Here is a 17,545-nt window from a genome sequence, read left to right on the forward strand (position 1 = left end):
AATTTAGGAATATTTAAAAAGATTCAAACAATTATAGTACATAAATTGAAACACAAACAAAATTTTTATACATACTCAAAAGTTTAAATTTTATTAATTATATCAACATTACAAAAATACACAGTTACTGTATTAAATGAAATAGCTTATAAGCTATATTTAATATATTTGAATAAATTATATCAAATATTTTGTCTGCAGATTACTATTAGGTTGTTTGGAAAGTAATTTTTTTTTTATGGNTATCATTTTTTAATAAGTTTCCAATTCTTAACACATAATTTAAATCATGGTTCATGCCAAATATTTCTGTTATTTGATATTTCTGATGATATTTTTTAATAGCTGTAATTTTAACAGAGATAGGAAAAATATACATAAAAATGTTATAGTTGCATAACATTATCTAAATATTAATTCATAACATCATTACTAAATATATTAGTAATCTGGATGAAAAAGTTATTTAGTTTATACATATCATTTTTTAATAAATTTCCAGTTTTTAACATATAATTTAAATCGTGGTTCATGCCAAGTATTTCTGTTATTTGATATTTCTGACGATATTTTTTAATAGCTGTGCAGTCTTTCAACAGATGAAGAATAGAAAAGTTTTCCGATTTACACCAATAACACTTTTGTTTAGAACAGTTTATATATGTATTATTAACCAACAAGGAATGTTTATTTAGACAAAGTTGTAAGAATAATCGTTTAATATTCATATTTATATCAGTTATAATAAATCTGGAATCAGAAGGAATTTTTAAAATTTGAGAATACCAGGGGTGATAAGTTTCAATATTGAGTTTTGATCCTGAGTTATTGATTGCGATATGGCGGATTCCATCAGTAGTGTATAGGTGTTATTCCAATTTATGTCAGATTTATCTAATAAAACACTTGAGATTCCATATGTTTGAAGTATATTATTGAATTTGTATTGACAAGTATCTTTGGTGGAATTTAGAACATTAGATTGATACATATTTTGGTGTAAAAATTTTATATTCTCATCATCTGTATTTATAAGTTGGTAATAAAATCTTATTAGTCTTTTTAAAAACCAAGGAAATAGTTGAATTCTATTTGTTTCTGCTCTAACAGAATAATCTGGTACAGTTCTCTCAAGCTTGAATAATTTATGTAGATAATTAATATGAAATTTTTCAAATTTGTAAAAAAAAAAATCAAGAGCCCATACTGAGCTGGCATAAAAAGTGGAAGAAAGAATTATAGCGTTGAAAATTTTTGTGTGAAGTTTTAAATCAGATATTTTTAACGCTGATCATAAATATATAGTATTGTCGATAAGCAAGTTAATTTTTGCATTAAGTACTTTAAAATGGTGTTGAAAAGCTCCATTCCAGCTAAAGGTAATTTCCAGGTATTTTATGTTTCTGATAATTTCTAGAGGTTTGCTGTCTAGATAAAAGTTTTTTTCTTGATTAGATAATTAATATTTTTCCTGAAAATAATTATTTTTGTTTTTGAGGTGTTAATCAATAAATGTAATGATGATATGTATTTATTTACTCTATCGAGTTTATGTTGTAATGTTATGCGAGTTGGTGCTAATAGTACTAAATCATCTGCATATAGAATATAGTGAAAAATACGACCATTGATATATATTCCTTCATTATCCTTATCAAATAAGTTGTTTATGTCATTTATGTAGAACAGTGTTTTTCAACCTTTTTCATTGAGTGGCACACCTAATTGAAAAATAACAAATCATGACACCCTTGACCAGCAGCGGATCTAGAATCTGAATAAGGAGGGGGACTAATGGGCCAGATGAATTTTTTGCGAAAACGAATATTACGCGCAACGCAAAAGTGTTTCTACATGTTCAAAATCAAAATTTAAGTTCATTGAATTTTATCGAAATACCTACATGTAAAATAATAGTCTCGCTATTGTTTTTTAAATATAGCTTTATTATCAAATATATCATCATTTTATATTATCATTTTATTGATAAACAATTTTTGTTAAGTTTTTTTATACTATTTTGATGCATATATAAAATAAATATTTCATTACTTTTTTCTTATCCTTTTCATATCAATTTAAAAAATTTAAATTAAAAAAATGATAAAAATTGTTTATTTGTCATCATTGCTTTTGAATACTATGAAAATACTGTAATATGCACCTACTTTGTGATTGAAACCACACGCTTTTCAAAGTACAATGCAACGCTTTTTAAAGTATATACAAGACACAAGAAGAGCGACGTGGACATAAGTGTCCACATCGTTCTTCTCTGGTGGTTGGCCTGGTACTGGGACTGGGAACATGAAGGTCAAGCAATGTGGTTTGGGCGAACTGGTAACAAGTCGTGCGTACACATAGCGTAGAACATTACATTAACATGCGATTAGTCATAGTTTCTTTGCTTACTAGATATCTCGTAGCAAAATAGAACTAACAATGAGTTATCTTGAACTACATTTAAGTAAATTTCCAAGAAAATGCCTAAAGGCTCTAAACTTTGCGACACCCCAATTGTGGCACTGTGGCACCCTGGTTGAAAAACACTGATGTAGAAGTTGAAAAGGTATGGAGAAAAAGGTTCACCTTGAAGTATTCCACATTCTGTAATTATTTCTGGACTAAGTAAGTTGCTATTTACAATATGTAGTTTATAAGAAAAAAAAAAGATGCATAATCAAATTTGAAAAACTTACCTGCACCATATTGTTTTAATTTATTAACCAGAGTCAGAACATGAACAGTCAAAAGCTTTGGTGATATCAATGAAGACAGCATAAATTTTCCTTTTTTTTTTTTTTTGTAAATATATTTGAATAATTGAGGATAGCAAGAAAATAGCAAATTCTGTGCTCCTGGATTTGGTGAAAGTGTATTGAAATTCAGAGTTAAGATTCATTTCTTGGGTTCATCGCTGGAAATGGTTTACTAAAATAGATGTGAAACATTTCCTTAATACAAGAAGAAGAGCAATCAATTCTTTGATAATTATTCTACAAGTATAGTAAAATACTTGTTAAATAATTTGATAATAGATATTATCTAATTAAAAGTCAAAATATAAGATGATAAATTGTTAGATATGTTTCAATCTCAGTTATTTTTTTATGGCCACCAATAATTTCTTGTGTTCCTGGAAAACTGTTTATATATAATTTAAGTAAATTGTTTTATTATTAATTTTTCCTTTTTGCAAATACCTTTGCTGTCAGAATAAATTTTTCTCTCTAGTGACCAAGACCTGTGTGTTGTTTTTATGAACAAAAATGTCTGTTGTCCACACCATCGGTTTTACTATGTTTCCAACAAAATTGATGATAAATTTTCTAGAATTTTATTTAATATTGAAACTCATATGTAATATTAATAGTAAATTGATTATAAATGTTAATTAACTTTAAGTGTTGTTTACTAAAATATTATTTATTTTTAATTATTGAATAATGATTTTTACAAAAATCATTTTAGTTACTTGATAGATAATAAACATAAACCAAGGAAAGAAACTACAGCTTAGGGACTCTTATTATGAGAAGTTTACTCCTTAAAGATCTCCTTTATTGCCTTAAAAAGTATAAATTATATGTAGCATACAAAATTAAATTTTTTAAAATTAATTTTTGATTTCAAATAGTCAAACATTTTTGAGAGGAGAAAGTGGATAGAACACCTGATAATGCCATCACCCTTCATACTCTTCTTAGCACTGTCAATATCAGATCTTCATATCTTCGTTTAGTAGGACTGAACCAGATTGTAGAAGGAAGTCTTTATATAGACTAAACAAATAACACTGCTTAGTTTTTGATTTATCAACCTAAATTGAATTACATTTAAAACAACTGAAATTAGATCTGAAAGTAAAACAAATATTTGAAACAATAAACAAACATATTTAAAAAAAATAAAATCTTGATTTATTTATCTTTTATTATAAATGTAATTAAAAAGACTTGTAGGAAACTTTACATGTAGTGCTGACTAATTTAATTTACATAAAAATATAAACTGATTTAAAATAATAATGGTATGCAGCATTTTTTTTAGCATAAATAAATTATTGATTAAAATAAAATTATATTAAAAATTTTCTAGTATGAGTAACTTTTCTTATAATAATTCTTTAATTTTGCCTTTGTTGTTACCATTTTTTGTAAGAGCCTCTGAATAAATTTGGGTCTGAAATATGCTTAAAATGACACTTGTAGTAAGTTTAATTGTATTTATTCTATTATTTTCATAAGTTTTTTTAAAAAAATTACGTAAGGTATTTTGGTGTGGGAGAGGTCAAGGATTTCTTACTCAGGAGTAGGGGGTAATAGATCTTGTCTTATGTAATATTCTTATTTTTATTTTTTGATCTCAATGAGTGGTGGAGTTTTGAATTTGGCTACAATTTGGCCGTTTCTATTAAGAACACTCGTACTAAAGCCATCTTGTGTGACATGATAAAATAATAACGCTAGCAGACTCATGCTCTACACATTATTTTCATGGGAGAAAGGTCGTGTGGTGGTTTCTCGCTCTTTTTTTTATTTTTTATTTTATTAGAATAAGTGCACCACTCCTATGGGTGTATATCACTAAGAATACATAAACCAAAATACATGGTACAACGTAAATATAAAATTAGTATTCGGTTTTTAGTGAAAACTAAAATGTAAAACTAGATATTAGAAATTGTAAATAGTCTTTTCTTCCGTGTTTTTTGAACATAATTATATAAAACACCAAACAGTGGCTTCTAAACAAGCTTATCGAGTGAGCATGGCCATCTGAAACCAAGCGTAAAGATTTCTAATTTCAGAATAAGTGTATGTTGATCATAAATTTGACAATGATAGATCATATGGTCGATGGTGTCTAGGTTTTCTGTAGAGCAAAAGCAAGAGGCAGTTTCTGCCCAGTTATACATCACCAGGTAGCTTCTAAAATTATCATACTCTGTAAGTAGTTGAGCAGTAGCAAATGTTAAATCTCTTAAGTTGTGATGAGAACCTGCATTCAACACTAGGAAAATAGTCTTGTTGATGGTTGAGCAGTTTTACTGCTCAACCATTGTTGATTCCACTTTTTCATGGCGTTGTGAATATAATTTTTAAGGCTGCTACGTGAGAGAGGGGTGTGAGTGTAGTCCAAGTTAGTGTCCTTTGCAGCTGACTTAGCCTCAAAGTCGACTTTTTCATTTCTAAGTATGCCAGAATGGCCAGGAAAATATATAAAATTTATCTTATTTACAAGATTTTTAATATGGTGCTGGATGTATGTGATTTTATTGCTATTGCAATTGGGATTTAATAGAGCTTTTAGGACAGACTGAGAATAACTGTAAATGTTGATAGACAGAGTTTTGTTTGGTAGTGAAGTGGCCCACTGAACAGCTTGATAGATGGAAGTATGTGAGAAGTATTTTTACCTTCTAACATATTTTGGGCAAAATATGTCAGTTTTGAGGAAGATACAGATACTTGAGCTGACATGAAGGGAGCTGTTAGACCCATCTGTGTAGATATTAATGTTACTAAACAGAGAATATAGATATAGGCAATGGTTTGCTTGGTATATATTGTCTGAAGGAACATTTATCCCTGAAAGCTGCATCTCATCAATTGTAACAAACTCTGATGGGAAATAATTTTTTACATAGTTATCAACAAACATAAGTCTGATTGGAGCAAGCTTATCCACTTTTCTTTTTGCAGGGTGTTTTACATTACTATCGAATCTTAGGCAGTGTAAGAGAAAACAAAAGTGTTGTAATAACATTGTCAATCTGAATACTTCTACACGTGTACCTTCAACATTCCACAAATAATCAAGATTCATTCTATTGCCATTTTGAATTTGTAAGGGAATAAAACTAATTAAAATAAACTTATAATAATAAACAGGAATAAAAAATCTATTTATATTATAAATAATAAATGTACTCAAATTATATTTATTTTGAAAATAAAAGAAATTAATTAAATATTTATAAATTTTGAAAAAAACGTGGTTAATAATGTGGGGTGTTTGCAAACACCGCTGAGAAATGTCGTCTTTCTCTTACAGGAGTTGCCACAGCACCATAATAAGTTCTGAGCATGCTCTATACATAAAATCATGAAGCTACTAAAGAGGAAATGGATATTTGTTGCAAAATCTACAAATAGTGCAACTTTTAAAACATTAGGGGTGTCAAAAAACTCCATTTCACTAGTCCAGGGTTAACATATGGTTTAACATTTTTATACATTTCCTTGATTAAATGTATATAATTCTCATCATTCCCTTTTCTTCCTGATTCAGAGAGTTCTTGTCATCCCATATTAATATAATGTATATACAGGCTTAACTATAAATTTTTTGACTGTGTTTTCTTCCCTTTAATGAAAACTCCCAAAGATATTTAAAAATGAACACAAATTGTAACAGTCTAATCAATTTAAAGTGTAAAATCGTGAAAGTGACAGTTAATAGAAATATAAATATTGACAACATTTACAGATAAATAATGTTCAAAATCGGATTAAAATAGTATTTATAAGCAGTCTTTTAAAAAGGACAAAAGCAATATCTGAGTTAAAAACAAGAAAATTTCATACATTAAAAGAATTTCGAATGTTTACAGCTGACTCTCCCTATGCTCCAGCCAAACTTGGGACTACACGCAGTCAAAGTGCTCAAAGTGGCAGAAATATTTATTAAACCAGAATACTAGCATTACAGCTATTGGTAGCACAAGGACCAGTATGTCTATTGATTCTGGTAGCAGTATTTTCACCTTACAGACACTTTTTTCATCTAACATACTTAGTTATGTTATGTCCAGTTTAGTTCCATTGTAATAAATCAACACTTCTTGCATTTATCTCTATTGCTAGATTTACTATTATGTTTTGGATGCATTTTTGGAGTAGTAATCATAAAAGTTTATAAAAATTGCAAATACTAGAGAAAAATGCCATTCCAATATTACCAATTTCAGTGTCACCTCATAAGTGGCACTGAAATCTCAGAATTTACAAAAAATTTAAATTTGACATATACTCAAATTCTGTGTAAGTAGGATAGCAACTGTAATTCTAAATGTTTAATTTAACTTTACTTTTCTATTCTGTGGAATTAAACCTGAAGACTGTTATATACAGATGAAAATTAGTTTGCAATAACATTTTCTACTTTGGTGTTAGTGAGTGTTGTCTTTAGTTATGAACACTGCATTTTTGCTAGTTGATCTATTCAGTATCAGTATTAAGTTTCTAAATTTCACAAAAATCAACCAATGTTTTATGGTATACCACTTTTCATTTTCATCAGTATATAATTGGCTGAAAACTGTAGGATCATGGACTACTAAGGTGTACTTCGAAGGATATTTTCAAGTCCAATGCCTTCTTGATGCATCAATTTTGTCAATATATTGTATATATATTTTTAGAACCTAAAGAGAACTGCTAGGAAATACTGTAGATAGACAAGAAACTAAACAAGTAAATTCATTTAATACTTTCAAAAAATTTGTAAAGAATAACATTAGACCATTTTTAAAAATATATAAATGTGCATTCATTGACAAAAAGTTACACACTAAGGATGCTTTCACATCAGTTTGTAAATGTTTCAATTTTTCTAACAATTCTCTATTTTTCAGATGGAAATAGGTGAAAAACTGTGTCCGGTTTCTGTGTGGCTTTAGAATTAGTTTGAAGTGCAATAGAAGCTTTGCTTTTTCAGTTATTTAGCTGCAAAAAATATATAAATGTGTAAAAATTAGTCATTTTGATTTAAAAAGTTTATTTAAATACTAGAGCAATTGTAACTTTCTTATAGTTGTTATTATATAATTATATTTTGGAAATGTTATAAATGGACAATGTCCAATATGTTTCAATAAATAAAATTTCTTAAAATAACTAAATGTGCTAAAAGAAATGCAAATGAAAAAATGTTTACACCATTAAAATAACCTTATTAAGTTTGGATTAATTTTAGTACAAGTAGTAGTAATTATTTTAATGAATTAACAAATAATGAAGATCTAAACAATTAATGTCTTGCAATTTATATTGTTAATGCATAATAGTAACTTATTGCAAGTATAGATACTAAAAATAATAATAAACAGATTATTTTATATACAAAAAAAAGAATCTGTTTATTATTATTTGTGTTTACAATTTAGGAATATTTAAAAAGATTCAAACAATTATAGTACATAAATTGAAACACAAACAAAATTTTTATACATACTCAAAAGTTTAAATTTTATTAATTATATCAACATTACAAAAATACACAGTTACTGTATTAAATGAAATAGCTTATAAGCTATATTTAATATATTTGAATAAATTATATCAAATATTTTGTCTGCAGATTACTATTAGGTTGTTTGGAAAGTAATTTTTTTTTTCATGGAAGGGAGGGAAAAAACAATTTTCTTATAACATATAAATATTTTATTGAATTATGTATTGACCATTTTGGTCCAATATCTTTTGCCATCTTTCTGGTGGTAGCATGATTCCACACTTATAACAGTACTGATCTTTGCTTACAAAAAACTGATCCATGTGATTTTTGACGTCCTCATTTGAAGTAAATGTTTTCAATTTAAAAAATTTTATAAAGACCAGAACAAGTAATAATTTGAGGGTGCCAGATCTGGCGAATATGGTGGGTGTGATAGCACATCCCATCCAAGCTGTAATAGCTTCTGACAAGTTATCAAACTTGTGACATTATCATGGTGAACATTACACCTTTTCTGTTGTTCAATTCTGGCCTTTTCTGTTTGATGGTATCACTCAATTTGTCCAGTTGACATCAGTACACTACACTTCTGAATCAATTGTGGAATTGTCTGGTAGAAGCTCAAAAAAAAATTTCCTTAAAACAGAGGATCAGTTTTTTATATGAATATTGGCTTTTGAAGTGCTTTGAGCTGGCTCATCTTTTCTACTTCATGATTGCTTGCATTTGACATTGTTATAAACAATCCATTTTTTGTTGCCAGTTATGATTTATTTCAAAAATGGATCATTTTCTTAATGTTTGAGAAGCAAATCATATATGTCAAAGTGACTAAGTAAATCTCTTTCTTTAATAACATATGGAACCCATATATCAAGCTTTGAAACATGATAAATCATAAACAGTTGAATTTGACAAATTTAATCTCTTAGTGATTTATCATGTTGTTATTTGGCAGTTTACTTCAATCAATACGTTTATTTTGTCTTATTAGCTTCAACTGGCCTTCCAGAATGTGATGCATCTTCAATATTGAAATTGCTGGAACAAAGTTTTGCAAACCAGTTTTGGCATTGTTGTTCTGTCAACACACGTCCTCCATACATGTCACAATTTCTTTCTTGAACAGCATTTTTATTCTTAAAGCAAAATATGTCTTTATTATTCTAAAATGCTGCTTTTGATTTTCCATATTTGATGGGATACCAAAAAAAACAATTTCAAAGAATCAAACAAAATTTTTTACAAATAAGCCTTGAAATGTCAGCTGTCAAAATGTATAATGACAATATGATTTAGAATGAAATTGATGGGTAAAAATACAGCTAATCCCTCTGGTGGTAAAAGAAATGAAATTACTTTCCGAACAACCCAATAGATTGCAATTAACATCTTTTGAGATTGTTAACTGTAATCTAGTATAACTAATTATGTCTTTATTTTATATCTTAGTATAAAATAAACTAATAATTGTTAATTTTTTTCTTCTTTAGTTATATCAGAAATTACTGGATAGTTGGACTCCTTATACTACCATTCGATGGATAGTTACTTTTCTTCTTTTAATGCTATATATGGTCAGGGTATTGTACATTCAGGTAATTATTGAATTGAAAAGTATTTGAAAATTAAATTTCTGTTTCATATATTTTAGTTTAATTTAATTGTTATTACTTTTAATGTTTCCAAATATTTTTAAAACAAATTTCAAAAATTGTTTTTCAATGTGTAAAGTACTTTCAAGTTGCTGCTTTGATAACGTTTAGAATACGAATCTCAAAATTTAGTTTGGAAAATAAATTAGAACTTTTGTAAATTTGTTTGTTTATCATCATCTCATATATAGTATGTTTTATGTACTATGTTTTTTTTTTATATGGGAGACATAGAACGAAAAACATATACCAGAGTAGACAACACAAGTTAAAAACAAAATGTTATAGTTAAAATAAAATTACAAATTAGTTTAATAAATAATTACCCTTTAATTAAAGTTGGGAAATCTGTCCATAAAAGCTGGGAGGGGAAAAACTCAAAGAACATATTTTTTCACAATACACTATTTACACACTTCCTTCACACAGTATTTAACAATATCAAACATAAATTTCTTATAATCAATCATAACAATTTTATGTTTGATTATAAGATCAAACAATAGTTAATCAATCAAATGATAAATTTGTCTTTTTGAAGGTATTCACTAATATTTTTTTTCAGTCTGTCTTTACAATTTTTAGTTTAACACATCTGGGGATAAAAATATTACAGTATTATTATTTGATTATAATTTAACATATTCAAATGAAAACACTTTTCTGTATTTCACAGGGGTGGTACATCATTACCTATGCTTTAGGAATTTATCATCTGAATCTTTTCATTGCTTTCTTAACACCAAAATTAGACCCTGCTATGTCTGATGATCCAGGTAAGACTAAAATATGTTAAATTATTAAACAAATTTTCAGTATGATTTACTAAAATAATGGACAGCACATTAGTGAAATGAAAAATATTTGTTTTAAAAATTAGAAATTTTTATATACTGAATTTTTTTCTATAGTTTTAGACAAGCTATAACAGATTTCTTAATAGTTATTTTTATTGATATGCAAGAATTATATTATATTCAGCTCGTAATTGGTGATGCAATTGTGGTTTTATCTAATTGACTGTAATGATCAGTTGATTATAGATTCTCATTTCCTTTGATGATCTAAAAAATATTTTGTTTGCCATATTTTTAATTTTTTAAATTTAATACACCTAATTTGTTTTTACGTGATAGATAGGTTCCTGAAAAATCTATGTAAAAAAGATTACAAAGAAAATTTTCAGTGGTCAGTCATTCACTAAAAATATACTAATTTTGATTGGTCCAATTTTCAAATCCTGTTTTCTGAAAGTTACAAATTTACAGTTAGCCATTATCCATATGTATCCAGCAAGAGGTTGTCCCACAAGGTATTGTAGGTTTTTTTTAATTGGGCTGCTATTATACTGGAAATTGTCTCATTGCTATGATATTGTAATCACTTATTACCATTGTCATTATATTCATATTAATATGAGTAGTTTCATATGATTCCAATATCATCATGATGTATAACTTTTGTCAATGACTCTATTTTATCCTATCTGGGCTATTTGCTTTAATGAAGAGTTTAATTTCATCTGTGCTGCCTAGAAATGTTTGTGAATTTTACATTTGTATTTAAACATTATATTATATTTATATGCATAAATATAATATTTATGCATATAATTATATATCATTATAAATGTATAAACAAAAAATTCATTAATTTAAAAATTTAGATGATGGTCCAGAACTTCCCACTAAAGCCAATGAAGAATTTCGTCCTTTTATTAGGCGGTTACCAGAATTCAAATTTTGGTTAGCAAGCTAAGTGGTTCTTCATTTAATTTTGTATATAAAATATAGCTGTGTAATTTAATTGCAAAGTTTTTATTTTTATGTAGGTATTCAGCAACAAAAGCCACCCTCATTGCAATGTTTTGTACTTTCTTTGAAGCCTTTAATATACCAGTTTTCTGGCCCATTTTGTTGCTTTACTTTGTCACACTCTTCTGTCTTACAATGAAACGTCAAATCAAGGTATGTCTTTTTTCTAAAGAATTGAGATGATTTGAATATTTTTCTTTTGAAATATGATTTTAACTAAACATAGTTAAATCATATTTGGCATGATTATTTTTAAATTCCTAAAAATATAAGTATAATACCAATGAATTTATAAAAATTTTCATAGTGTGTTATTGTATTTTATTTTTGAAGTGTTTCATATGTGTTAAGCTTTGAGTACATTTGTACTTTAATTTAAAGAAATCATAAGATTTTCAAATATAAACTTTTATACAAGGAGTATAAAACACATAAAATGAAGTAATTTTTGTATAAATTTATACAAACTCATGCAAGAAGTTTTCTTAAACAGATTGAAAAAACTAAAAAGAAAAAACAAACACGGACATCTTGAGATTGCAGAGACAAGGTTATCTTTAGACCCAATTTAGAGCAAAAGTGGAATTAATGCAAAAATGCAAATAATTGACTTTTGAACCCAGTCTAGATAAGCTTTGACTATTGCATACTTTGGTCTACTTCTTGTACTTTGATTGTAAAGTTGGAGATTAAGACAGATCATTGGCTCCACATTTTTGTTGCAATACCTGTTCAATAAATCTGTTTGTGGCTGCATGGAGAGGACATGCCATGCCATTTCCAGTCCCAGTGGTATGGAGGGAACCAGTTAATCATATTACAGATTGCTATTTCTGCATGAATAAGAAGATGACAACAATTCATAATCCTAATATTGCTTCTGCAATGCAGCTTGTACAACATAGCTAGAAAGTGCCCATTCCAGAACTTCCTCAATGCACAATAGAGTGAGGTAGATGAACCAGACATGAACAAATTGGCAGGGCCATCGTCTGTTGATCATGAATTTGTGTCAGATATTTCTGAGAATCAGAACCAGATAACACAGGAAGAATTGTATGATATTATCAGGATCTGTAACTGCCCAAGAATAAAGCAGAGCTATTGGCTTTCAGGTTGAAACAATGGAATCACCTTACAGAAAATGTGAAAGTCACTTTTGCTGTCGGCAACAATGCTTTGTGTAATTTTATTTGAAGAAGGCAATCTCACTTTCTGTAACAATGTCATTGGTATTATGGCATCTTTGGGTATCATGTGCAATCACAACTGATGGTGTTTCTTTACAGATTTTTTAAAGGTCAGTTTGAAGGCAGTGCTTTTGCATAAAAGTAGTGTGTTGGCATATGCAACTCAAACTAAAGAAACCTATACAGTCATGTAAACCTTAGACTTACACAGTACGAGAATCTTTAAAGTTTTACCGCTATTTTAATGGGACTACTTCAGAATTCAAATCTCAAAATACTCAAAATTCTGTTTGCTGTCTCTGTGAATGTGATAATCATGACAGATTAAATCATTACAAGAAGAAAACTGGCCTTGTCAATCATCACTTACTCATCTAACCTGGTATATCAGCTGCTTGTTACTCTGGATAGTCATTGTTCCATCCATACATTAAGCTCGGACTCATGAAACAGTTTATAAAGATTTTCAATATGAATGGTGACTCATTTACCTCTTTGTGTCAGCAATTTCTGAGGATTGCCACTGAGAAAATCATATTTATTGGTCCCCAGATCAGACAACTTCAAAGGGATGAGGAATTTTGAGAGTTGGTTGATGGACAGTGAAAATGAAGCATGTAAGGCTTTCAAAATTGTTAGGAAATATCAAAGCTGAAAATTTCCATAAGCTTGTAGATGAACTTCTAATGGCATACAAGAAAATCAGTTGCAGAATATCCCTGAAATTGCATATCCTCTTCCCATTTAGATGTCTTCCACATTAATTGCAGTGCATTCAGTGACAAACATTAGTATTTTCATAAGGATATCACAGTCATGGAGAAGCATGATTTACAAAGGTAAATGATGCCCTGCAATGTTGGCAGATTATCTCTTCTAATCATCTAGCAGTACTAGATGATCACTGCTAGATGATTAGATCTCTTCTAATCATCTAGCAGTACTAGATGATTAGAAGAGATGCTTCAGAAGTGGAATACAGTTGACCCCCCCTATAACACTGTTGATTATTTCATTTTATATGAATTCCATGTTGTACGAGTCACTTAGATTTTACAAATACGTGAGCCATTCACAGCCAGGCACATGTATTGTAAAATCTAAGTGACTATTACAACATGGAATTCATATAAAACAGAATTATCAATAGTGTTATAGGGGGTCAACTGTACAAGAGACAAACAGAAAATACATTGTTTTTGAAGCAGGCATATGATTTTCTTTCTAATAAGAGAAAATGTCATCAAACTCGGTATTCTTTCCTGTTCTCTCTGCAACTTTTAAACAAAACCAATCTCACATTTTCAATGTATTTTTGTATTTAGCATCCAAAAAGATTAAGATTAAGATCCAAAAAGGTGTAAGATTAGTTAATCATACACCAAGAAATTTCATTACTATTCAGAACCACATGAAATTAAGCACCCAAGAGAAGATTAAAGGTGACTTAGTGAGCCTGTAATCTTTAGCACAGATTGCACAAACAGTATACTCGTCGTGTTACAGAAAACTGCCATATTAAACACATACAATCAGAAAATTTTTTAATTGCTGATAGTTGTATCAATGACAGAACTTTTTTAGTAGGTATTTCTTGGTATCAATCAAATAGGACAGAATCCACTAAAATAATAATAAATGTTCAAAAACATTAAAAGCTTGTAATGTCTACAATATCTAATAATACAGGTTCAAGTGTTTGTTGCTCACCTTCTGTTTGCTTTTAAGAACTAAAGGACAAAATCAACAGTAGACTCTTAAATAGAAGCTTCTAAATATTGCTCTGAATGTTATTACTGAAAACTTGTCAACTTTTATGTAGAGATGATTAATGGGTCCAGAAAATAAGTGTAACGATTATGTCTGCCTATATCTCAAGCTATTGATTAGAAGGATATGAAACATGATACACATGTAAAATCTTACATCTTTTAAGTAAAATAATTGAACTGTGAAAGTTAACTTTGTGCAAAACAAGAAAACAATAGAAAGTATCAAAGCAATAGTAATATACCATAAAATGGCTAATATATCATGTGATTGTCTTTTTCATTTTTTCAAACACACACACACACACACACCACACTGGTCAGGCATTCTGTTCACAAGACAATATGGTCCATTCTTAAAAGGAGGCAGAATCAAGCTCCTGATCTGAAGAAATTTATGTGGAACTAACAGGATACAACTTGCCAACCTAGATCATTTCACATGCAATTAAATGAATTCAGATCTGGAGACTTTGCTAGCCGTTCCATAAAATAAACGTTGAGACTCCTTGTGGCATCTCCGAAAAGATTTACATGGATATTACACTTTCTGGCATATTCAGTACTTTTTGATATCTCATCTGCAACTGGCCTGCTTCCAGCTTAATAAACCTGCCTCGTGATCAGTGTACACTGTTATCAATCCCACAAAAGCAATAACACCAATATCCTTGTTGACCAAAACAAAAACAACAATGATAGTTTAGTAAAGTAACCATACACACACTTTTTCTGCTACTAGTTATGTCAATTTTTCAGTAACTTTGAATTTAACAATTATGCTTATTTTTTTGATATCAGTGTAATGTCAGTTATGCATAGGTTTACATACAAAAAATAAATGGGAGAGAACTAAGTGGGACATGTGCTTTTGTTTGTTTAAGAAAAGTTATCAGATAAAGATTCTGTAATGTGCAAATAATTTTTTCATGTTTTTAAAGACTGACTTGATAAATTAAACAAAGGAAAAAATGTTGGATGAGCTTTGTAATTGCAAGTTAAAACTAAAATAATCTGCAGCATTATGTAATTACCTGCACCCGATTTCAAATTAACTTAAAGTACAGATAACCCATAAGTCATCCACTTAAAATCATAATAGAATTTTTTTGTATTATTACTATAGTATAAAATTATTCAATTATTATTAGTATCTGTAATTTCTTTATGCTCATTACAGTAGTTTTTGTAAAGCAATATAAAATTTGTTTTTTAAATTAATTGGGGAATATCAACAATTTTAAATCTTTATTTTCTTGGGAATGGGTAGTCAGTAATACTTTGACATAATCTAGTTTAATATGCTCTTTTTGTTGATGATTATATGAGGCAAAGATTTGACTAAGGTTACAATAATTTATTAATAATAGTTAAGTAAAATTTATAAGAATACAATCCCAAATTTTCTATGCCTGTATTTAATTTTTAAAAATTTTTATTTCTCTAGCATATGATAAAGTATAAGTACCTACCATGGTCAAGAGGAAAAACTATTTATCGAGGAAAGGAAGACACAGGAAAAGTCATCCAGACCAAGTGAGGAATGCCTTCTTGCTATCACTGGCTGCCTGTATATAATGTGCATTGAGAGATGGCATACAAGGACTCTGTAGAGCCTATAAATGTGGCATGCCTTAACTACAGAATGTACTATTTTGTTCTATATGTATATGAAAGTATATCCTTACAAGTAATATCATTTCTTGTGTAAACATATTAATTTTTTGCAGTTAATTTGATAAATTCCACATTTCAAAAATTAAATTGTATATTTTAATTAATATGTTTCAAAATCCGTTGGTACGGTCAAATAATTTTCATCTGGGTTTTTTTAAATTAATTCTCTAATCTATTTTTATACTCTTGTGTACAATCATTATTCCAGACAGTATGTGATTTGGGCATGTGTTTTGGTTTCAGTATTGAACAATAAAGGGTGCAGTATGGTCAAGGAAAGAAGAAGCAGGAGGAGGACAATATTTTGCCATTATTTATCTCTGGTGTGTGCAGAATCCATCTTTGTATATCTACAAAACTATCAGAAAGGATTAAGAATAAAGAATTGATATGTTCTCTCAATTACTGATGAACTAATGACAGTGACTGAATTTTTAATATGAAGCCTTCATTTTCATCGGTCCCAATATAAGTTTGTTCTTCATAGACATTTCAAGATGTACATTATTCTAAATATTGTCATAGTTTTTTATAGTTAGAAAAAAAATAATTTTCAATGAAATAACATATTATAGTCTAGCACACATTTTAATACACTTGGTTTATTGACCAAATGCAATTAAACCAATTTAGAATTCAGCTAGAAAAATAAGTTGTATTTGGATTTTTCAGAATGTCAGTTTACATTTGTTAATGATAAAATACATCATTAAACCTAAAATGTTAAAATTATCTGTTACAGTATTATATAGAAAAATTTTCTAGTTGAAATATCCTAAGTGACATTTAATATTTTTAATATATCCTTGGAAGACAGTTTCTATACAGTTGAGAATAAAATATTGAATGTTTAAATCACTTTGAGTTTAAAGTAATGTTTGCACTGTATTGAGATTATTCAAAATTTTAACTTGTGATTAGTGTATTAATTTAAAAAATTGATCTGTAGATGGCATTTTGATCATTGCATAGTTTGTCTAATGTAGAAATGCAGTAAGTTGATGTTATATATTTTGTCAACATTAAGAGAGTTTTACTAAATTAAATAGTAAAAACAGTCAATTCTTTATAGAAAAATAATTTTAATTATTACAAAAATTATATTTTATATTCAAAATTTAACTGATCATAATTCTTTTGTAAAGATTATTCTCGTGCAATTAAAATTTTTTTTTCCTGCTTCATAATTCTTAATTGAG

At 28.4% G+C, this 17,545-nt stretch overlaps 1 protein-coding gene across 2 annotated transcripts in view; it reads left to right on the forward strand.

Annotated features, from left to right (window-relative positions):
* LOC111640422 (protein RER1-like) overlaps positions 1–17,530 on the forward strand; it is a 29,206-nt gene extending 11,676 nt beyond the window's left edge. The window contains exons 2-7 of one of the 2 annotated variants that reach the window (XR_002759270.1): positions 9,735–9,839; positions 10,573–10,672; positions 11,563–11,641; positions 11,728–11,863; positions 16,117–16,316; positions 16,590–17,527. Coding sequence is in view for 1 of the 2 variants with exons in the window: in XM_023386433.1 (XP_023242201.1) it covers positions 9,735–9,839; positions 10,573–10,672; positions 11,563–11,641; positions 11,728–11,863; positions 16,117–16,205; positions 16,590–16,602 (522 nt within the window). In the remaining variant the exon portion in view is untranslated. Of the gene's footprint in view, positions 1–9,734; positions 9,840–10,572; positions 10,673–11,562; positions 11,642–11,727; positions 11,864–16,116; positions 16,317–16,589 lie in introns of both variants that reach the window. The other variant, XM_023386433.1, reaches the window with a different exon arrangement.
* Positions 17,531–17,545: the final 15 nt, after the last annotated feature.

This window comes from Centruroides sculpturatus, unplaced genomic scaffold (assembly GCF_000671375.1).
Source record: "Centruroides sculpturatus isolate CEXI.00-Female unplaced genomic scaffold, Cexi_2.0 scaffold1094, whole genome shotgun sequence".
Taxonomy (NCBI): domain Eukaryota; kingdom Metazoa; phylum Arthropoda; class Arachnida; order Scorpiones; family Buthidae; genus Centruroides; species Centruroides sculpturatus.